At 34.9% G+C, this 25,185-nt stretch overlaps 1 protein-coding gene across 50 annotated transcripts in view; it reads right to left on the bottom strand.

Moving 5' to 3' along the window:
• The window catches only part of LOC108295309 (regulating synaptic membrane exocytosis protein 1), a 224,059-nt gene that overhangs the window by 43,439 nt on the left and 155,435 nt on the right, over positions 1–25,185 (bottom strand). For 32 of the 50 annotated variants that reach the window (XM_017517439.2, XM_037734512.1, XM_037734516.1 and 29 more), the window contains one exon: positions 23,200–23,435. The exons of 16 other annotated variants lie outside the window; for them this stretch is intronic. In XM_017517439.2, the coding sequence (XP_017372928.1) occupies positions 23,200–23,435 (236 nt within the window). The remainder of the gene's footprint in view (positions 1–23,199; positions 23,436–25,185) is intronic. 2 more of the 50 variants (XM_037734514.1, XM_037734523.1) reach the window with 1 other exon arrangement.

Raw genomic sequence — 25,185 nt, 5'->3', positions numbered from 1 at the left:
TGAAGACAAAAATTTGGCAAGAGTTCTACCTATTTTTTATTTAGTCAAAAGATACAGGAGTGCTGAGTGAAGCATTCCATTATACGGTTGTTTTATGTGCTATACGGGTATATTAAACAATTGGGGATAAAATTAGTTGGGATTAAGTGGGATGCAGTTTGCTTTTATAGAAGTCCGTATTTTGTTGTCTTTCCCCCCTCATTATACATAAGTATACATTTTAGTGTCTACTTTTGTATTCATAATTTTGTTTCTCCATTTTCTTAAAGAGGGCTTTCCACAAAATTCAGACCCTATAAAACCTAAATCGGTCCCTGGTAAGTAAAATAATGCTCCTCCATGTCATGATGTCCAAACTTGGAGTAAGGGAACCACGGAGGCAGTTCACTAATAAATATGGTAATGCTCATTTTAAAATTTCTTTATGTTTTATCCTTAAAGAAAACTTAAGTGGTTTATTGTAAAAAAATTGTACTACTTCATCCTGAATTAAAATGGTAAGAAAAAAAATGTGTTTAGTTTCTACTATTCAGAAACTGCAAAGTAGGAAAAGGTTGGTATGAAAAAGAATCCCTTTCTTTTCTCAATGTTATAGTTCAACTCTTTGTTACATTTAAACTATATCTATGGATATCAGTCTGCTTTGGAATGCTCGCTAGCATTAAAGATGGGAAAAAACTCATTAATTTGGGCCAAAAATACAATACAATACAATACAATACAATACAATACAATACAATACAATACAATACAATACAATACAATACTGGCCCTTCAAAGACATTCACGTCCTAATGTTTACAACCTGTGAACATGTTATGGTATGTTATATGGCAGTGAGGAATTGTGCTGGCAGATGGAATTAAGCTTGCCAAACAGTTAAAGTTATCCTGGATTATCTGAGTGAAGGCAGTGTAATTACAAGAGTCTATATAAGAGGAAGAGAGAGGCAGAAGTGATGTGAGAAACACTTCATCAGCCATTGCTTGCTTTGATGATGAAAGAAAGAAGCCAAGGAATGTGGACAGCCACTACAAGCTAGGAAGGCAAGAAAATAAGTTCTCTATTAGAGCCTCCAGAAGTATTAGATTAGTGCAAAAATGATTAGAGTATTTATCATTACTCTTAATGGCAAACAATTACTTTTGCACCAAGCTCATAACACAGCCTTGACTATATTATTGAAATACTTTGAAAATACTTGAAATGCTTTAAAATACTTTGAACCATTTTAGACTTCTAACCTCTGGAACAAGATATAAAATTTGTGATTTGTGTTAATTGATTATAATAGCAATAAGAAAGTAATACCAGCCAGCGTGGTGGCTCACGTCTGTAATCCTGGCACTTCAGGAGGCCGAGGTGGGTGGATCACTTGAGGTCAGGAGTTTGAGGCCAGCCCAGCCAACGTGGTGAAACCCCATTTCTACTAAAAATATAAAAAATAGGCCGGGCGCGGTGGCTCACGCCTGTAATCCCAGCACTTTGGGAGGCCGAGGCGGGTGGATCACGAGGTCAAGAGATCGAGACCATCCTGGTCAACATCGTGAAACCCCGCCTCTACTAAAAATACAAAAAATTAGCTGGGCATGGTGGCGCGTGCCTGTAGTCCCGGCTACTCGGGAGGCTGAGGCAGGAGAATTGCCTGAACCCAGGAGGCGGAGGTTGCGGTGAGCTGAGATCGCGCCATTGCACTCCAGCCTGGGTAACAAGAGCGAAACTCCGTCTCAAAAAAAAAAAAAAAAAAAAATAGCGGGGCATGGCGGCATGCACCTGTAATCCCATCTACTCAGGAGGCTGAGGCAGGACTACTGCTTGAACCTGGGAGGCAGAGGTTGCAGTGAACTGAGATTGCACCACTGCACTCCAGCTGAGCAACAGAGTAAGACTCCATCTCAAAAGAAAAAAAAAAAAAAGACTAATCAAAAAGTTATCACTTTACAAAAGGAAACTCCCTAAAGTTCTCTTTTATATATAAAAAGATCTCATGATCCAAATTCTGAGAATAATATGAAGGTTTCCAAATAACATTTAAGAAAAAACACCTACTACTTAAACAAAGGATTTCTAAGGCTTGGATAGATATCCACTATACACATTACTATGTTTCCACCTAGGGAAAATAGAGTTATTTGTAATTAAAATACATTTAGTCAAATATTTATTAAGTATTAAAGAACCATGCACAAAAAATAAAATGCTGTCTTTATTCCTATCTTGTTTAGGTATTTGTACTGTATCTGTTTATATATATATATATATATATATATATATATATATAGTAAAATATATAGTATACATATAGATAGTATAGAATATATAAAAATATATAAATATAGTATGTATATACACACACATACATGTAGATATGTATTTCCCTTTTTTTTAAGACTCTATGCAAAACTACATTTAAATCCAAACGCTAGCATTGATACTACTTTTGGTAAGTTGTTTAAGTTTCTTTTTATGTAAAGTGGAAATTGTTCAGTTTCCTGGGACGAATGAAAATGACAGATTTATCCATTAAATAACAGTGTACTGTAGACCCTCTGTATTTTCTCACAAATAAGGATTCTAAGTAATAACATTTCCATATAGGTTTGAAAGCAGATGCTAACAGGAAGACTATTTTACATAAAGACACAGTGCTCTGGTCAGAAGGTATGTGATAAATGGAACAGATTAATCTTACGCAAATAGAAACTTGAAATTAGCACTAACTATTCAGAGGGTGTTTATGGTCTACTGTTTGACACAAATCGAAATACTACAAAAGTTAGATGCTACTTCCTGCTTTTCAAGGTATGGTGGGGAAGGGATAAAATGTAGGAGTCATTCAGTGAGTAAGCAGAAACTAGTCTCTGCTTGGCAATTTGAGATGGCTATAAAATTTGAATTTGGAGGGTGAACAAAACTCTGATTTGTAAATTTTTCTGTTTTAGCTCAATCACTCCAATCATAGCAAACAAACTTACCTGATAATTTTTATACAATTTGTGTTAGAAATCTATGAAAACTATTGCATATTAAGTCTCCATCTTAAGGTCTATATAGTTAAAAAGAACAAGATGCTTTCAGAAAGTTGAGTAAAACAAGTATTTTATATGTTGGGCCGTTTTCATGATTTTAGACGATAATTCTTCAGATATCTGCTCATGGGAAGAAATTACTTTATTGTGAAACTCAACCTTGGGATGCACTTTGTGATTTATGTATTGTGCTATTTCTCTCACATGACCCTCGAAGGGAAATTGTCAACTGGAAAGGAACCCTTGCTATTTTACACGCTAGTTAAAAGAAATACACATCAAAATATAGTGGTCAATTAATTTCCTTGTACTAGGGAGGTTTTGGTGACTCTAGTGCTATACGTTAATTTAATGAGCCTTGCTATTTATACTATAGTGTGAAATGGTAATATTAAGGTGGGTCATTGAAGATGTACCTAACTGGCTCTGATATTTGAAAGGTCACTATCTGGGTTAAAAAAAAAAAAAAAAAAAGCAAATTGCTTGTAGGGAAACAGCCTGTTACATGGCAAGAATGATTCTCTATTGAAGTGAAACCACCGTAATAACCAATGTTTGACCCCAACATGTAAAGGTGTTTTCAGTAATGTCTCTAAACAATGCCTGCAGCATAGATAATCATGAAGATGTTTATCTAATCTCCCCAGTGGTTATAAGTCTTGGCAAGAAAGTCTGAGGAAGTGACCAGCACATTAAAAGCTTGCTACATAAAGAATTCTTTCTGGAAGTTGGTGCAAGGATCCATCATCTTGCAGCCACTTAAGACATCGCATCTGTTTCTAAGTCCCTAATTAACAGTTCTTTCTGATAAACTGTATTTGTTAGCCTCTGTCTTTGGCCTCTCAGCTCTGTTGGCCTTTGGGGGTGGGTTTGCATATACTAGCTCACCACAGAACATTGCTTGTGATGATGTGATGATGTAATGATATAACTTAAAAGTGAAGATGAAGCTTAACGAACACATTGAATGAGAGATGAAAGAAAAACCCTTAGGTGGCCTCTTTGAAGTTTAAGAGGTCCCTGATATTCATGGCTAAGGCTCTGTTATGCCCCCTGAGGGAAGTCAGTGTATTATCTGAAGACCTACCTATGGACTTAGTAGCACCTTAGGTAGTTAGCTGGAGCCTGATGTGTCAGGTCACTGCACCACTAAACTGCTCACATCTATTCTTTCGTTGTTTCTCTCCTGTAACAATGCAAAAGGTCTCTCTCCTCTTGTTGGATGTGATCCCTCCTGCCTTCTTAAGGACCAGCCTCTATTAATTACATTCTCTCATCTTTTTATCTTAAAATCTTCCTTTCAATAGAATATAAGTATTTCAAAACCCATGCTCTTCCTTGACAGACTTAAGTGCCTCCCCTTCTTTGTTCATATCTCAGAGAACAATGTTTAAACAAATGTCTTCTTTCTCTGTCCCCATGTAATCTCTGGTAAGCGTAATATTTTGCAAACACAAATTCTCTTGAATTTATCAAAGCAGTCTTTGCTAATCAGTAATTCTGGAATCTCGGCAGCAACTTCTAAATATTTGTTCCTGTTCTCATACAAAAGAGAAGTTTACTTTGCATTAGAAAAATACTCACTGAAAAAAAGAGAAAAGTATTCACTAAAAAAAAGAGAAAAATACTCACTGAAATGTTTCAGGGATAATGACCCTCAAAACAGAATTGTAAGGATTTCTCTATCACTTTCATTATCCACCTTGACTCTTGGCCATAGTCTTTAATTGTATTTTGTTGGATTATATTTTACAAACCTATGTTTCTAATCTCAGTATCAGTACCTATTCTTTTCTGTTCTTTACTCACTTCTATGAACAGCAAAAGGAAAAAATAATTTCATATAATTGTATAAGTCCAGCAATTGTTTGGGGATGCTACTGTGCTATACAGACAAGGTGGTGATACTGTTGAAAATGAACTGTTTCCTAATAGGCACCAGCTGTTTTTGAAATCAATGTATAATGTGTGAAAGTTTGAACTGCATAAATCTGAAATATAAAGAAGTTAAGCATCACTCAGAAACTGCTATTGGTTTTTTTTTTTATGTCTCAATCTCTACAAATAACCAGACACAATATATTTTTATATTTAGAAAAAAATTAAAAAGTTAGGTGACACTTTTAGCATTGTCAATTACCAATGATGCAAATTTCAGAAAAGTATGACCAAGATATAGTTGTTATCAAGCTTGATTCCAAGCTTGATTCCAAGCTTACAGAAGTGCTAAATATCATATGTTACATATATGTAAAAATCAAGTAAAGAAGGATTTGATTAAAGTCACTGTTGTGCAAAACAAGTGACAGAACCATAGACTATAGATCTTGGAAGTATTAGAGACCCTGTAGAATCCAATCCTATGATCCTGCTGCAAAGAAAACTGCCTGAAAAGGTGAAAAAATTGCTAAAGTTATACAGCTAGCCTCGAGCAGAAAGGCACCTGAAATCCAGTCAGTACAGTACATGTTCTAATACATGTAAATATACATACAGAACAATCCCCTAAGTCTACTGGTTACACCTTAGAATATTCTACCCATAAAGTACTCCTATCCCAGCACAGGAGGCTGGTGTAGCTCATGCATGTGCACCACTCAGGAGCAGAACTGATCCTTCATCCTAGTGGTGATTGTAGGATGCCCTTGGGCTGCTATGAGAACATTTCAGCCCAAGTACTGGCCCCACTCACCCTCCAACTGAACCTTGTTGAGGATTAAACATCAAAGCAACCCAAAACCTGGAATGTTAAAGGGAAACCTTTTCTCTGGAGGCTCCATGGAAAATAATCTTTATTCTTTGTCTCACAGGCTAACCTGAACTCAATATGAATTGCTGAATAGCGGAGACAAATTTTGGTGACAGATAAAAAGATGTTTAGTATCTGTGCTATTCAGCGGTGCTTTAATGAAAGTTACAGATCTTCCAGTTGCAATGAAAGATCTTTGCTATTCACCCACAGATAGGCATGTCCCTGGCTTTAAAATTCTGAATTATGTTCATGGGAGGAATTAAGCAGTGTTTTAGAGGATATTTGAAGCTCAAAGATAAATGTATAATTTAGGGAAGAAAGCTCTTTTGTACTGAAATGTTTGGGAAAATTTTATATTAAACATTAGTCTATGATAAGCGGAAGGCTAAAGTCTCATGATATTTTTTTTTTTTTGGGAGGGAGAGAGTTTTGCTCTTGTTGCCCAGGCTGGAGTACAGTAGCACAGTCTTGGCTCACTGCAACCTCTGTCTCCTGGGGGTTCAAATGATTCTCCTGCCTCAGCCTCCTGAGTAGCTGGGATTACAGGTGCCAGCCACCACAACCCAGCTAATTTTTTGTATTTGAAGTAGAGACGGGGTTTCATCATGTTGACCAGACCGATCTCAAATTCCTGACCTCAGGTGATCCACTCGCCTCGGCCTCCCAAAGTGCAGATATTATAGGGGTGAGACACCGTGCCCGACCAAGTCTCATGATTTTTAAGATAAAATTGAAGGCTTAAAAGAATCCTCATCTTTTAGCTGCTGTTTGAGTCTATGCCCTGTCTTTCTGCAGATATGCACTACTTTGTCATTAGGGGCCTTTCAGTGGAAGAGTTTAAGAAACACAGAACACCATTTTTTTTTTGAACTTACCTTTGTAATACATTTCCAAATTCCAGAAAGCAAGCCACAGAATTTCAAGTCTTTTTGAAACTTAGTGATTTGGAGTTAACATAGTTTTTAGTTCATACATTCCACAGATAGGAAATAATTATGTTCTAAAGATAGCCTTAAGGTCAGTGATCAGCATAAAGTGGACATAATTTAGAGATTGTTGTGTCAACTGACTGGATACAAAATGCTAACCTGTGTTTGTGGTATCACAGGAAAGCTTAATATATTGGGCTGGAATCACCTTCCAGATTATGTGAAATAAGTACATCAATGATGATATTCAATATTCTTTGTAGTTTTTGAGATGTCTAAGCCAAATAAGTATCTAGAACACACCAATAGTTTGATAATCAAAAGTAGGAGTCACTGTGTAATCACAGAAATGTCAAAAGTATGTTTTATGAGCAAATCTGATATTATGCTTATTATGATTTTTTGTTATTGTCGGGGGAGGAAGGAAAGATGGCTATAAATGATGGGTACAGAATTAGGCATGTCAGAAGACTTCATAGCTCAATGATTCATTTAACCAAGCAATAAACCACTGAGAAGCTAGATGGGAATGTTTATTAAAATACCATGCAGAATAGGAGGTGGAAATATCCAGCATCTCAAAGTGTCAGTCTGTAACCTGAGAACCTAACTGCTGCACAATTTTTCAGTGTAAAAAATAAGCTACTTGTTATAAAGGTATTTTCACCCATCTTTATGCATACAAAAGAAGAATAACACAATTAGCCTTTTGGTTATAAAGAAAAAAGAAACTATCGAGGAACAATAATTTTAATAATTTAAAAATCTTTCCAATCCCAAATATATTGTAATGTTATTATTTTCCAGGTTATTTTTGCTCTAGTAACAGTATATGAATACATATATTTTCTTGTTTTGAGAAGTTAAGATTTAGTTGTAATACAAGTAAACCCTCTACAATAAAATATATTTTTTAAAGGGTATGATAAATTATAGTATTTACAGAGATTTTTATATAAGTACTGAACTATAAAGTTTAGAGACAATATAAAACCCACCATGGATTGACTAAAAAATAATTGTATGTCCCTTTAACCCATATTTTCATTTTGTCAAAAGTTATTAAGTGACACAGTTGTTGTTTAAAAACAGCAAATAAAACTTTAGCTAAGTATACAAAGGGAAAGTATTTATTCTCCTAAGGTACTGTCTACCTTACTGGTTGGTGGCATTTTCGGTCAGTATTACAACACATAATAGTTCTCCTCACACCAATTTGGCTAAATAGGTCTATTAACTTTCCTCACGTGTTTAATATTTGAACATGACACTGAGAAAAAAAAATGAATTCAAAAAAGTAAAACCTAAAATTGGCAATTGGATTTTATGTAGAAAGTAGCAACAGGGTAGACCTCAGGGGATGTTTAGACTGATTTCTTGGCCTAGACTTATGTTAACAAGCCCCCAAAAGGTCTAAAGCACTAAAGAGTTTGCCATGTACACTGAGGTATGGGTAATGTTCTATGGGTTTACAAATACAAGGTGAATAAAACTGAATATATCTGTCAAAATCTTTATATTCTACACAGCAAAAGAGTACTAGGAAAAATTACAAATAAATCAAGTCCCCTATAGTTAAATCAATCAACAGCAATTCTCTCACTTTTCAAAGCTAACACTGGGCATAGCTTATAGAGCATCTAAGAAACAAAATGTAAGTAATTCCCAATTTTAGATTATATTACACCTTTTACTTTTTTTGTTAAAGTTGTGCTATGTAATCATTACAATTATTTTAACTACAGTAAATATTTGAATAGGTTATATACCCCATATTTACACCTTATACATACAAAAATTAAAAATTAAAAAATATCGGCTTAGTGTCTGAAGTAAATTTAATAAAATAGAGTTCTAGCTTAAGAGCTGGAACCAGAATTTTCCATAGTGAGAAAACTGTCCTCATGGAGTAGCTAAGAGGACAGGATATGCAGCCACAAGCCCGAGTTTTATTTACACATGTATGTATGTATGTATGTATGTATGTATGTATGTATGTATTTAGAGATGGAGTCTCACTCTGTTGCTCAGGCTGGAGTGCAGTGGCACGATCTCAGCTCACAGCAACCTCCGCCTCCCAGTTCAAGCGATCCTCTTGCCTCAGCCCCACTAGTAGCTGGGATTACAGGCATGTACTAACATGCCTGGCTAATTTTTATGTTTTTGGTAGAGATGGGGTTTTGCCATGTTGGCCAGGCTGGTCTTGAACCCCTGACCTCAGGTGATTCACCCACCATGGCCTCCCAAAGTGCTGGGATTACAGGTGTTAGCCACCACACCTGGCCAAAGCCTGTTTTTTTTTGGCGGGGAAGGAGTCTTGCTCCGTCACCAGGATGGAGTGCAGTGGCGTGATCTCGGCTCACTGAAACCACTGCCTCCTGGATTCAAGTCATTCTCTTGCCTCAGCTTCCCGAGTAGCTGGGACTACGCAGGGCTAATTTTTATATATTTTTAGTAGAGTCGGGGTTTCACCATGTTGGCCAGTCTTGGTCTCTTGATCTCATGATCCACCCGCCTCGGCCACCCAGAATGCTGGTATTACAGGCATGAGCCACTGCGCCTGGCCAGCCTGGGTTTTAATACGAGCTCTGCCAAACCCCAGTTACTTAATCTTTGTACACCAGAAAAATTTTAAAAGAACCTATCAAAACGGAACCATCGGCTTGTTTTAAAGATTAAATAGTGTTGATTAAACAAGTTGGAAGAGTAAATGATACATAAATGTACATGTCTGTTATTTGTAGACATAGACAAGCCAGGGGTAGTAACTGAGCAGCAGAGGTGAGAGAGAGGAGACAGAAAAAGAAAAAAAGCAAAATAATGTATGCTTTGTGACATGAACACTTCCTAATCACCTTTCCTCCAGTCCCCCTATGACCAAAAGAATCTTCATCAAAATCTATTAAACTCATAAAGCCTGGACATGAACAAAGGTTTTTGCTTTGTTTTGTTTTACAAAGCAAGGAAACGGCTGAGCTTTATACAGTCTATGTTGTATCGAACAGGGGAGGCTGGATTCCAAGAGTCAAAAGAGGGCAGGAAAATCTAAAACTGAGGAATGAATAGAAATTGTGGGGTCAAGGCTGGGCGTGGTGGCTCACACCTGTAATCCTAGCCCTTTGGGAGGCAGAGGTGGGTGGATCACCTGAGGTCAGGAGTTCAAGACCAGCCTGGCCATCATGGTGAAACCCCATCTTAAAAAAAAAAAAAAAAAAAAAAAAGAAATTGTGGGGTCAGTTTTGGAATCTGACAGGCTTTGAAAATGGGATAAAGGGGCTCTCAAATTACATTGGCAGTGCACAAATTTTACAGTAACAAAAGAAAGCACCAGTATTTTCTGACTCTACTTCAGAAAAGAATTTCAACTCTCAATTTAATTAATTATAATGAAAGTCTTCTTAAAAGTTGTATGTGTGAGAGTCAGATAGTGGTTTCTGCCCTTTCCAGGTACAGAATTCATAGTAAATGGTTTCTAAGTCAGGGATTATATTTCTCAGCTCCCTTCCCTAGCATCTAGGGTTGGTCATTAATAGAGCATTAATAGGAATGAGGTGTGAATCTTCTAGAACAGGGCTTTTAGGAGTCAGATATATGTTCTGCATTCTCCTTTTGCCATATGGATTTGAACCACAAAATGCATAACATGTAAAGAGTCTAGGCATCTGAACCACTGCACAGAGGAGAGTTGATTGCCAGCCACAAGCATCTTCCTCAAATTGTTAAATTAACAATAAATAGAATTTTACTAAATGTGAGCCCTTATACATTTAGGGTAACTTTTTATAGAAACTAGAATTATGGCTGGGCATGGTGGCTCACGCCTGTAATCCTACCACTTTGGGAGGCCGAGGTGGGTGGATCATGAGGTCAGGAGATCGAGGCCATCCTGGCAATGGTGAAACCTCGTCCCTACTAAAATGCAAAAAATTGGCCGAGTGTGGTAGTGTGTGCCTGTAGTCCCAGCTACTCAGGAGGCTGAGGCAGGGGAAACACTTGAATACTGTGACGGAGGTTGCAGTGAGCCGAGATCGTGCCACTGCACTCCAGCCTAGCAAAAGAACAAGACTCTATCTCAAATAAAAAAAAAAAGAAAGGAAAACAGAAACTAGAATTATGTTAACTAATATATCCAATTACTTGAGGATGATATAATAGTATTATGGCTAAGAATACATTCTACCATACAAATAGTGTGCCTACCAGTTATTAGCTATGTAATCCTGAGCAAATTAATCTTTCTGAGCTTTAGTTTCCTTATCTAAAAATGATGATGATAATGGTACCTGTTTTAAAGTGCTATAATTGTGCCAATATGACTCAGAGTAGGTACCCAATAAACCTAGCCTTTACTAATATCTACAATTAGGCTTATCCATGTGGATGAGCAAATTCACTAAATAAGCAGAACAAATGAATCCAGTTTTCCTGTAAGTATATAGTGGCATTCTGAACAGTTTAAGGTAACACCAGCTGAACTAATCCATCAAAGTGCTGGGATGCAGTAAAATGGTTGTAGTAAAATGGTTGCAGTCACAAGGCTCACTGACAGTGACACCTCCTCGGCCAACTTCACTGACATGTCCCATTTAGAGCACAGACTCTGTAGCCCAACTGCTGGCTTCAAATTCCAGCTTTCCCCTTACTATGTGAACTCAGGCAAGTTACATAGCCTCTCTCTATTTCAGTTTCCTGATGAGTAAACGGGACTAATAAGGTGAGGCATATCACTGAAGATGAAAAAATAGTGGTGTGCTTCAGCTTAGTCTCAGGGTATAAAATTATACAGATATACATGTTATAATTTTCTACTTGTAAAAAAAATGAAGTCCAAATTAAATACTTTTCTGGTTATATAAACTTCTGTAGAAATGACAAAATGCTCACCACTGACACTGTATATTCTCGATATTTATAGGCAATTATACATTTAATTAGTATGTAATAGCGCTTTAAACATACTGAAGCCATGTGGTATAGTGGTTAAGGACTGAGACTGTACACACAGACAAAAATTCTAATTCTTTCTTTGCCACTTACTAGCTGTATGACAGTGGTTAAGTGACTTCATTTCTCTCAGCTTCTGTTTTTTCCTTGATCTAGCCAATAGTCAGAATCCTGTGTCATAGTTTCTTGTGTCAATGTCATAGGGTTGCTGACAGTTAAATATGACAATACACATTATAAGCCATACAAAGGACCAGTTAAATATGGGCTGAACAACTATTAGCCATTCTTATTAGCAATTATTAGCCACTTGATCAATATATGTGGAATGAATCATTCATTCGGCATCACCTAAACATGACTGTCAATGATGAGTGAAAATAAAAACAGTAGCCGTTTAAGTCCAGTGGAAAATGAGTGCTAATTTTAGGCAATACTGACCTAAAAATTTAATGGTGAGAATAAAGGTAAAGCTTATAATGGAACTAATGGCATTTTTTTATACCCTGTGGAGGTGAGTAGGATACAACTAAGAATAAATAAGATAAATGATATATGATATGCTACTAAAAAAGATTCTCTAAAAAATTAAATTTCATGTGCCAAGGATATAAAATATGAAATATTTATGCCCCTTCAAAATTGCATTTAATTCTCACAATTATGTTTTAGATGAGAAGAAAGTGAATTATTAAGAATATATTAAAGTTTATGGAGACTTCAAGGAATAAAAAGCAGATATTTACATTTTACTTTAAAAGTCATTTTTTTTCAGGAAGCCATTCTTAGCTATGCATTCCTAATCTTTCCCAATCTGATCAGCCTTTTATTTTAAAAGCTTTCAATAATTTTGTACTCATGAGATGGTGAGCATGGAAGGGCTTTGTAAAAGCTAAAGTTCTATAAAGAAAGAATCACTCTTGGCCTGTTGATACACTACTTAGTAAATGAGCTTGTAAATAACTCCAGGGCAAGAAAAATGCTTTTACTTCTTATGTACCATTAAGAGTGCTCAGTGCCAAATTCTAAAGGGCATAGGCTCTTCTGCTTCAGCCAAAGGGTATGCAATGAGTGACAACTATGAAAATATAAAAGCAGAACAAAAGAATAGACAACTGGCATTACTTTAAATAATGTCACTAAGCCATTTACAGTAAAAAGCTGCCTGCTGTATTGTGCTATCTGGGCCAGTGAATCTAGGACGTGCTGAATATGAAGAGAAAAGCACAGGCAGAGGCTTCCAGAAGACACGCTGTTGCTTCTGGTGCCATCAGCAGAAAGGAGCCAACAGAACTCAATTATTACAGAGCCACTTTGATTTAGGCACCAAGGGACTCATCATTGAAGCCACAAACCTCTGAGAAATTAAAGTCAATACTTACAATTTTACTTAGACCAAATTCAAGCAGCTCTGGAAAAAATATGCTTCATTATCATGGTCAACGCATTTACTGCAACATCAAAATATCTGAATTTAGCCTTTTTTCCTTCTTTTCTGTATACAAAAGTTAGATTTTTAAAATTATGTATTTATTAAAGTGAATATTTTTCCCACAAAATATACTTTTCAAACTGTACTTTGACAGAGACAATAAAGAATTATCCATGAGAAAGCAGAATTATTAAGCATTATAGAAAGCCAAACAACTGAATTGAGATTAAATTTTTACTTCAAAGGTAAATTTTTCCTACTCTAACCTTGCTGTTCATAACAACCTTCTCAATAAGTCTCTAATACCTATGACAATTAGTATGTTTTCTTCTTTGATTAGCTGATCACAGAATCCTACACTAGCTATAAATCTCTATGAAATTTTATGTAATCATTTATTAAAATGACTCTTCTGGTTATGTTTTTCCTTTTTAAAAACAATTAAATGATAGCTTGGGTGAATTTCCCAAGGTAGAAACTATAAATAGGAACCAGCATTTTCAGCAGCAGGTTAAATTACCTAGAGCTGACTAACTGTTTTGGCTTTATTTTTTCCTGTGGGTTGCTAATCAACCCCTTCTGGTGAGTTTCTAATCATACCCTTTCCTTGAAAGATCCCTTCCTCATTAGAAGATTTACATCCATTTTCAGTTTCCATAATGCAGGTAGACAGGTCAAAGATTCATTCTTACAATTTCAAATTCAGAGTGATAAAAATATTAATATAGATGTTAACTAATGCTTTATATTTCCTAACTAATATAGTTTTACATCATTAAATCAGTAGATATAGCAGTGTTCAATGCAACTATATGCCTATTTATAAATGTAACTTTAATTATTACATGTAAGTTTTAATCTTTTTCAGTTTAAACTTTTCTAAGTGTAGTATCATTATTTACTATTTGATTACTTGCCAGAATCTTCATAGTTTCAAATTAAAAGAAAAATAAGTGTGGTATTTCCATTTACAAAAACATCCTATGAAACTGACTTTGAATCTGGAATATAGAATGTTTTTGAGCTCCTTGCAGGCTTAGAACATAAAGTCTGTTAAGCTTTACTAAAGCTATGACTAATCATTGTGTGTACCACATTCTTTGGTTGTAAGAAAAGAATCTTTACAGTGTAAATGATTTTGTTAACGAGCATCACAATGTACTGGCTCAATATCAGAGATTTGTTTCTCAAGTAAGAATTTACTAGCTTACTCGAAAAGCAGTTACAGTAGATCCTTTATCCACAAGGCTCCGCTTGCCCTATGCCTAACAAAAGAAAGATTTCCAAAAAATCTGGATAGTTTTGCATTAATACTTAAGTATTTTCATAAGATTAATAAACTTTTTGTAAATGATGTAAAAGGATGTTGTAAATTGGTATCTTTATCAATCATTATTATTCCTCATAAATGTACATTTTTATCTTTCAAAAATTTTCTAATAAAATATTACTTTATTTGACATTTACTGTAGTGGTAAAGTAGTTAAAATGGCACCAATTCTGGGTATTCCAAAAGGAGGAGAGGGCAGTGTAGGGAGTGAGTGCTGAAAAAAAGTACCTACTGGATACAGTGTTCACTATTTGAGTGACGGGTACACTAGAAGCCCAAACTTCACCATTATGCAATTTATCCACGTAACAAACTTGCAAATGTATCCTCTTAATCTATTAAAAAAATCAAAATCTTAAAATGATAATTATTTATTCTTGCTTATAGAAGAGTTAATATTTAAAAGCAATAAGGTAGAATTAACCGGTTAAATGTATCCAGAGCAAAGTTCAGGTGCTTTTGAAGTGGAATATAAGTAAAGAAGAGAAAGAAAGGAAAAAAAGAGGTAGCATAGTAACAGACAAATCACTTCTAGAGTCATCCATTAGTAAACTTTGGGTACTGACTCCAGGACCCCCATGTATACCAAAATCAAAGCTATCCCTTCGCATATGCAGGTTTCTATAATAATTTCCATGAATACTTTATTTTGGATTTGCATTTGGTTGCCAAAAATCTGTGTATGAGTGGGCCTGTGCATTTCAAACTGCATTGAGTCAACTGTACTTGTTAAAACTTGTATTTATAAATAAAAGATGTATTTATTTCCTAGAAATAACCAAACACAGAAGAAAAATTTAACCACCAGGAAGAGCTTGACTGTCACAATGTTAAATAAAATATTATATCATGATATGATCAATTAATTACTGTCTGAGCATTATGTTTCAACTGAGCAATCATCATATTCATCTACCTAACAGACGTTTATCAAGATTCTTCTGCATTAAATGCACTGTTGTGAAAGACCAGAAAATACCTGTTGCATAGTCATTACCCTTGAGTTACTTCGGAGTTCATCTTGTGACATGAATTCTACAGATGCTTTTGGGCAAAAAGATATTCAAATAGCACCACATGAGAACTCCCCAAAAGTCTTATAAAACTTAAGAAAATTATTTTTGGTTCTGGTAGGAAGTTCAAAGTTTGATAGAGCTTCAATGAAGAGAAAGATTTTGGCAGACAAGCTGATAGACTAAGAATTTTCTGGGTAGAGCACCTGCAGAGGTACACAGAAAGAAACTTTAAGGTGTGTTCTGTGAACTCCAGGAAGACAGGTCTGAATCATAACAAGAAGTAAAGTTGCACATTTGAGAGATGAAACATAAATAAAAACCATTTACTCATGCCAAATAAGAGTGGACATCTTTTACTAATATTTTTATGTTACCATACATGACATTGGTTTCACATCTGCACGGTACCTGTGGCCTATACCATGAGTTAAATTAATAAAATAAGTTCATATCTATAAACTTTCTGTACATCTTTAGCTACCTAAAATGTTTTATGATACCTATTCTGAAACTGACTCAGGCTTAACAATTAGTATAGTTAAAAATAATTATCACCATGTGTAATTATTTTAGTGCTAAGTGTTGTGCTTTGAAGGCACTTAATAAATTTAGTTTCCTTTCCTCCTCCAAATCCTGAAATATGAATTAATTATAAAAATTAATTCCACTGAAATCAATAATTTTTTTTCTGCCAAGTCAACCTAAAAGTATAACTACTTCTTAGCCAAACTCAAAATTTATAGTTCAGAGCAAGGAAAAGAACAAACACAGACCAGCTGGAGTATGTTTGAAAATACTAATCCTTATTAGGTCATCCCTTCAGAGATGAGTTACTATAGTTGAATTGAATCTCTATTAACAGTAGTGAATTCCTAAGCCAGACAGCAACAGTAAATAAAAGAACCCATGCTTACATTCATTTGATAGTTTTGCAGACTTGAGAATCATTTCTGGCACCATGATTTTGTGTTCAGGAAACAAAGAACATGAAACATTATGTTCTTCAGAATGTTTTTCTTGTGCCATTAAATGAATCAAGTAAATGAGGCAATAAGGCATGAATAAGGAATTTAGATTTCAGCAAGATTTTGATCCACAGTAGCTTTCAGTTTCTGAAACTTTCGAAGGGCCTACATCCTTTGTAAGAATTTTTGGCTTACATTGCTAATAATCAGCAGAGCCAAGAAAACATTTCTTAGAATGTTCAAAGACACTACCTTAGCCTTCCTTCCCTGCAGCTATAATGTTATTTTTCTAGGAGAAAAAGCACAGAGTCTTCACAAAGCCATACCACACTTGAAACACAGAGAATATTTTGATAAACTGTACTGTTTTAGAGGAGAAAAATAAGTCCTAGGGCAAATGTCATCCATTTTCCCAAGGTAAATAAAGTATGCTCTCCAGGAAGGTGCTCATTTGATTTACTTCAAGACTTGCTTTACCTGTGTGACTTTTGGGTAATAAAACTGGAAAAAATTAACTGGAGGAGATTTAATATTTTGCACATTTATTGGCATAATTATTGTCTAAGGACAATAGGAATTTTAAAATAATCCCTTGAACTCACTGAAAATTAGCACATTCAAGTACTATCCCTTTACATGTGAGTTACAGTTATATCAGTGTATATTATTCATTTATTGACAGTAGAATAATGGAAATTTTGTTAGTTTACATAGACGATTTCATCTTGAGAAGTTAGCAATATGCCTTGGAAATTCATAAACATTTATTAACCTGTTTTGAAATCTAATATCTATAAATCTACCTAAAACGTCTTAGAATACATATTGCCTGTATAATCTTGTAGAATAATGAACTCTATATAGTTTTGAACTCCACTATGGACCTCCTGAGTGCTTCATTCCCTTGATTACAATGAATTATAATGAAATAATTATTTAATTTTATATAAATAAATAGAAATAAATTGCCAAAGCAAAAAAATAAAAGCCGTTCAGAACCATATTAAGAAAAAGAACGAGCCAGATGTGGTGGCTCATGCCAGTAATCCCAGGACTTTGGGAAGCTGAGGCAGGGAGATCACTTAGGGACAGGAGTTCAAGATCATGAAAAAAAAGAAAGAAAAGAAAAGGAATAAAATTTTCTCATTCCTTGTAACGACATAATATTAATACATAAGAATGAGAGAGCAAAGCTTCAATTTTCTCCGATAAGAATAATAATATGCATGCTAAAAAGAGTCAAACTAAACAGTAAATGGCAGCCCAAGACAGGCGAATCTCTAAAATGAGTGCAAGAATCTAGACTTAACCAGATATTTAAAGAATGTGGTAATATATTCTCAAAGAATCTTATCGTGATTTCAGACACCTTGGCAAGGACACTGGAGGTGCATAAAGGAAGGGGGTGACAATCTTGAAAGGCAAAGGAACAGCTAATGTGAACCAGATACCTGCAAGGGTGGCCTTGATCTCTAAAAAATATTTTTTAAAGTTACTTTCCAGATGACTTGCATCATCCAAATTTAGCTGGATCAGTAGTATTATATTCACATCAATTAATTTCTTACACCATTGCTCACCCTGTATCCTCACTCTCCCCGTTTGCTGATGCCTTATTTGCACTGAGAAGATCAAGGAGCCTCTGACTCAAGCTCCTTCATCTTTCAATATTCCCACTGCAATATTCCTTTGTATTTCAATCATTTCCTCTTTTCTGTCATACTCAGAGAAAGAATCAACCTTCTCCGTCTCCAAGAATAAACTTGTGTCCTTGAATTAGCCTCTGTTCTCTGGAACTTTGCACAATTAAAATTCTTTGTACCGTATCTTTCAGTCTCTCCATCTGGAAGTGTTATGTCCACATTTCACCTCTAAAAATGCAGATTCCTTTGCTCTGAGACATGCATGTGCACGCGTATGTGCACGCGCATGCATGCGCGCGCGCACACACACACACACACACACACACACAAATATACTCACACCCCTCTTATTCCTACTGCTCCAAGTACAGAATCTGGTACATAAAAAGTACTTAATAAATGTTTTCTTAGAATCAAGAAAAAGGACTGCTACATTTGATCTCTTTCCTCCCTAATGCGAAGCTTCCTGAAGATAAGAGTTGCCTCTGTTTATGCATCTTGCCAGCCCCAGCACCATTCTTGTGAACAGGCTTTAGGGATGGTGGAGGCAGCCTCACTCTTAAGACACTGTAGACCTTCTAGCCTTATTCCCTTGGGGTCCCCCCCAGAACATCTCCTGTTCTAGCCTTTCCCACCTATGACAATAACTGTCTCAAATCTAATTGTGAAGGGGAATTAAAATAGAGATGAATAAGATGATGCTTAGAGTGAGAGAGCTGAAATGAATGACAAAATGGAGAGTGATGGGCAGCAAGTTGACAGTGAAGTCACAGAGCTCTATTTAGGAATTCAGTCAAACTGTAACAATAATGGGGGACAACATATAGAGTTAGACGGTCTTGAACAGGGTCTTGAAGGAAAGGATCTGCGCAGGGGAGAAATAAACTTTGATAGTAGAAAAATATTGGAAAGGTACAGAATACCTATTGCTAAAGAAACACAGAAGTGATTTTAACACATTCATAATACGTCATAATTGACAACTGTTTGAAAATTGTAAAAATTCTGCAATATTTTCCATAATTAGACTATAACATCAACATTTTCAGTAATTATAGAAAAGATATTACTCTAACAAAGTAGTCTTAGCTGTTAATGATGTAATAAATAATTTTACTAAATGGTTAGAACAAATCGTCTACCAATGCTGCATGTGTCCTCATCCTGGGGACTTAGATCCTTGACTAATTTGTCTCCCCACTACCTTTGATAACATACATGAATGGAACTAGATTTTATTATTCCTGGCATTTTACTTTACGTTTTTTCATTTGTTCTTTGGTTCACGTATTTCAGGCATGAATGATATCCTTTCAGTATAAATGATACTTCTATTTTTAAAATACCCACTGTGTCTGGTATAGCACTGCAGATAAAGTTACCTAACAGTACAAGTTAAAGTAAATTGAGTAATTTCTAGTTTATAAGGCTTATATTTTACATTTATAAATGTTTTCTTCCTAAAAACTAAAAGTTCTATTAGAAATCATAGTCTCAGTTGTATGGGACTTATTTGATTTGAGATCTGTCCTGAGATGACCTTACTCTTATACTGAGGAGTGATATCCATGGGGATTAGAGAAATATTTCATATAGTTTTAGGCTCCACACAGATTTCCTTCCCATATCCCAGGAAACTAAGCACCATTTTCAACATTTAATCAATGTACTGTTCCATCTGTTGTGGAAAGTCCTTCCCTGTGTACTCATCTTGATTTATATTTTTATGCTCAGGCTTTACCTCTTTAAGAAAGCCTCTCAGAATGAGTCTCATCCTTTCCTGTCTCCATTCTACCACGCTGACACTTGTATTTAATATAATTGCCTTTTCTAAACTGTAATTGCCTTTTCTGAGATGAAATATTTATATATGATTTGCTCTATGATACTGTGATATCCTTGATAGCGGGAACAATACGCCATTCATTCCTTTATCCCAGCTCTTATCCCAGTGTTTGGTATGATGCCTAGCATGTACCAACCACATAGATGTTCAATAAATGCTTGAACTTATTTCAAACTCTCAAATGTGCTCATGCTCACTTTTTTTTCTCTCTCTCTCTTTTTGCAGAAGGGTTAAAAGCATGGGCTTTGGTACCAGGTACCCTGGGTTTAAATTTAGGCCCAATTAGTTATGAGACCTTGGGCAAATTATCTAATCTCTCTTAGTGTCTTCAGCTTTAAAATGGGAAAAATAACATTTCATCAGTATCTTGTGACCAATGAAGGAGCGAAATTTTATACCCTCACACAAACGTAACTGAAGAGAGCATGGAAAAAGCTCTAGAAATGTAGATATATTACTTTTATCCACTTAGATATATGAATACTTATCATTCTTATGATAATTGTAATTTCAAAACTGTATTTAGAAATGACTTTGCACAGACTTGTCGAAATTTCCCAAAAATGCCTTTATTTATTTATTTTTGTTTGTAGAAAGTGATTTATTTAAAGATAGAAACAGGAGAAGGAGAGAGAAAGAAATGGCTAACTCTCACACTGAGTGAGCGAATCCAGAAAAATGGAAGCCAGGAGAGGAAAGCAGCTTCCACACTTAGTGGAAGGGAATAGAGAGAGAGATGGAGTTTAGGAGTGGAAGAAAGGCTTCCATGAGAGAGTGTGGAAGGAATGCCTTCATTTTTAAGTGAATAGAAGACGTGGGATATTATATGGAGTATTATACAGTTAGCATTATGTGTGAGGGGACAATTCCTTATATTACATAGACTAGGCCACTAAAACCAACACAGATTAAAATCTTCACATTTTAAAACCCAACTCGTAGTTTAGTACCTAGAAATTCATTCCATTCTAAAATATTTCTGGATCAGGGACACTTTCGTAAAATGTACCTTTCTTTACTACTTTATACCCTTTCTATCTATATTGAAAGTAAGGGCTGAAAATCGAGAGAATCTGAACTTGTTTAAAGAGAGACATCTAAGAGGGGCTTTCTTATAGGAGATTAAAATTAAGGAATATTTCATAGAAGAAGAGAAATCCGGAAATACAGATCTCACGGTGAATACAGAACCCGAAGCAATAAAAACTAAAATTTCTTAGAATAATTAATTCTGAATTTTGTTATCTCTCTGTATGAAAGATGAAATATAATTAATTTAATGGGGAAAATCACTAGTGGAAGTCATCAGAAAGAGAAATAGGCTAAAACAAAGAGGGGTGATAATTGAGGGTTATCAACATTTGTTAATTGATTTAGAAAGATCAAGTAGATTGAAACCTAAGGAGAGGCTATCAAATGAAAGGTTAAATTATTATGTACAAAGAAAAGCATAAAATTTTACACACGGAAAGGTTACAGGAGGACATCCCATTCAACCCACCATTATATAAGAAAACTGAGTCCTAGAGATAAGTCAAAGTTCATTCATTGAGTCACCTTGGAATAGAACTGCACGTTTTGGTATCCTGGCTTCATAATCCAATTTCCTTTTTGCACATGTACATTGCAATCTAATCTCTGAAAATAGGGTATTTCATAAAGTTATTAACAATACAACTTCTGGGAAGGAAGACATTATTTGAAGACAACATCTGACTATAACTGGGATAAAACTTAAATGAAAAACGCAAAGAGGCTAAGTATTTTGATGACAATAATTTGAACCCACTACCAAGCCACAAGTATAGTTTTCATGCAAAATTACTGTTGTGTTTTATAAGAAAACTATATTCTACTCAAGTAATGAATGACAGGGAACTAACTAGCTAGAGGGGAAAAGAGGGTAAAGAGGGAGAAAAGAGAGAAAGAGAGAGACTGGAAAGTTGACGGAAGAAGAAAAACCAACACTTAAACTTACAGTCTTGCACACAGAAAACACTGGTTTCCTTCAAAGACATCAAAGGACGTTTCCATTTCATCTAAGTATTTTGATGTCTGGTGGTCAAAACCTTCTCCACCACCTCATGCTATAAAGAATTACTTCAAAACCAATAATTAGGAAGCACCACCATAAAAAATTAAACAAAAGAAACAACACAAATGAAAAATGCCTCTTTTACTGTAAAGGAACCTGACTCTAAAGAAAAATAATTCTCCTTCATAACAAATAGAACAGCTCATCTAATTGGAACAGCAAAGATGCAGATCTATCACAAGGATGCTAGCTATTCTAGGTTCATTCTAATCCTGTAATTTTAAGACACGACTCAAATTTACTATTTCAAATTTATTTGCCAATATATCCAGTAGAATGAATAATTTAAAATAGGTACTTTCTAGAATGCTGAGCGAGACATAAAAAGTATTTTGCAAAAGCTTTTTGGTACAATTAAATTTTGTGATAAGGCTCTTGCTATTATGGAACAGAAAATGGAACCAATGTTGGTTATAACAGGAAAAACAGTGCTGACACTTTAAATAACTTCAATATTTTACTTACCTTTAGTTTCACATAGTATTGAGCAGAATAATGAATAATCTAATCTGCCTGACCAATTTTATATAATTTTAAGCAGTGCTTTATTATATTTTACAATATAAAAATAGCCACTCTCCCTCTTGTACTTGCTTTTTAAATATATACCTTTAGGACATTAAGCTTTTAAGTTTATAAGTAGCAGAAAGTACCTGAAACGCATATTTATATTAAAACATTATTCTTTGCATAAAACCACTGACCCATTTTTCTAAAGCAAAAATCGCTGCAGGGTTTTACTTACATTGAAACTAAAACAAGTACAGTTCAATTATTTTATTTACACAGTACCTTGAAGAGCATATGTCAAGTTGCACAACTGACCTTCTTTTCTATAAAAAGTATAGACATAGCCAAAAATAAGTAATTGAATTATGGAACATTTTGAAAAAGAGAATCCTGTTGCTTTTCTTGCATGTAAATAAATTTGGATGTTTAATACTTCTTTGCATTTCCTTGCATATTTGCAAATACAACCTTAATTTTTTTAATTAAAAAATCTGTCCACTTTACAAATTAAAAAGTGATACCTTGTGAAGAGAGCTGCACAGAAAAAAATAAACCCATCTATTTATCAGATTTTCAGAGACAGAAAAATAAATTTTCTTTTCAAAGAAGAACCAAATACATGCCAGAATCTCATTATAAGCCAGAGCATGAAGATCAACTTTCGTCTCCCCATCAAGGAATTGAGTTCGCTGAATTCGTAACACTCACCTGTTTGACTAAGTTGAGATGTGCTTCTACTCCTTCGAGACACTATGGCAACCACTTTGGCACTCAGGCTGGATCTCCTTTTCTTTCCACCTGCTCCAACTGTACCCACAGCTGTGTCTGACTGGCTGCCGTCATTATGCTCCAGTGTATACATCTCTCCACTCACACTGGTGCTCTTCATGATGGCTCTTCCTGAAGTCCCCATCCGTCTGCCTTGCATTTTGGGGGTAAATGAACTATATTTACAAAGTAAAAACATACATGCATCCATAAATTGCAGGTCAGCATAACTGAAATTCTAAATCTAATTTATTTTGAAATAATCCAGACACATTTTTAGGGGGAAAATAAGTGGCTCTACAGCTACGAATACTTTAGTATCACATCACCACCCACAAAATATTTATTACTAGACATGGCTTAAGACAATACCATTTCAACATGGAATCATTTATAAACTTTTTAAAGATTATAAAAATAAATGGAACCAATGCCATGCCTGGGGAGATGAATGTTACTGACCAATTTTGTAAACAGTACAGTTACTATGTTACCAGAGAAAAACTAAAATAGTTCAATTATTAAGAAAAGTTCATATACATTCCAGACAGAAAAATGTTTTCTTAGAAACTTATACTCTTTAAATTTGCCATATAACAAGGTTTAAGAAATGAAAAGAGTATCTGTTCTAATTTCCCTTTGAGATTCTAACTAACACATCCCATTTAACGAGTCTAAGACTGCTAAGAAAGCAAAAACAAAAACAAAACGAAACAAAAAAAGACTTGCTCTTGGATTAAGCTTTCCCTCCTTCTTCCTTGTCCCCTCATGCTCCATTTCCTCCACACAAACTTCTTCACCTTATTTCCTTCTTTCAGTGCCTCACATTTGCATGATGTAGGCTGATTTCTTTTTTTTTTTTCTATCAAAACTTACTTGTCTATGTTATCATCTTGTCCAAGTTTATCTGAATAGATTCCTTCTCTCCCGAAGAATATATTATTGTTAATTATTTTAGGCAGCATGGAAAGTTAGCTGGAAAATACTCCTTTCTACTAGCTAAAGTAAATTATGTCTGAGAGCTGATGAGAGGGAGAGCAAGCAAGTGGGGAGCATGGATGTTAGTATTCTTACAATCTTTTAAATTACAATCCATGTGCAGCTTTATTATCCATACAGGTCCCTTCTGTCTAATGAAAACTTGTTTTGATACATCTAAAATGACCTTCTTAATTTTATGTTTCCTCAAAATATTTGCAGAACCTAACTTATATGACCCTTATCACCATTTTGATCTTCTTCATTTTCTACTTCTTGTTTTGAACTACAAAATACACACTAGCTGATACAGCATAGCATCTTCAACAGTGAGGATATTTAATATGTGAGTCAGAACAAATCCTAATATGATTATAAATTATAAAACAGAAAGTCTTGGGATTATGTAACAAGTTTGTTGTCATATACATGAGAGAGAAATTGGTATGAGGTGAGTTCAGAAAGGTGGGAGGGCAAGATCAGAAATGAGAGTTTATAAGCTATGGAAAAGAGACAAGACTGGTCCTTACGATCCTTCATGAACTGTGAATTGAAAATTGAGACCTCTACTTGATGAGGACATTTTGTAATTTTTAATACTTAGCTGCATTACTTGAACTGGTCCACATCAAAATTCTGATAATAATATATAATTCTTAGTCTTTCAATTTATTCCAGTCAGATTTTAATTAATTCAAAGTTTTAAAAGTCACTTGCAAATCTAATAATTTTGCTACGCATTTTATGCACATTTTTTGAGAAACAAATGTGAGTATTATTATATATGATTAGTCTCAAACTGATTCCTGTGGGATTTATATTCCCAACTTCAGCAAACTTTCTTTCCTGACAAATATTACAGTCAATTTCTTCTGTGTCTTTACCAACATATTTGAATGCATTATCTAAATATGCCACCCATCCTTAAGGCTTTTTTTTTTTTTTTTT

This window comes from Cebus imitator, unplaced genomic scaffold (genome assembly GCF_001604975.1).
Source record: "Cebus imitator isolate Cc_AM_T3 unplaced genomic scaffold, Cebus_imitator-1.0 Scaffold630, whole genome shotgun sequence".
Taxonomy (NCBI): domain Eukaryota; kingdom Metazoa; phylum Chordata; class Mammalia; order Primates; family Cebidae; genus Cebus; species Cebus imitator.
This window is presented reverse-complemented; position numbering and strand designations above follow the sequence as displayed.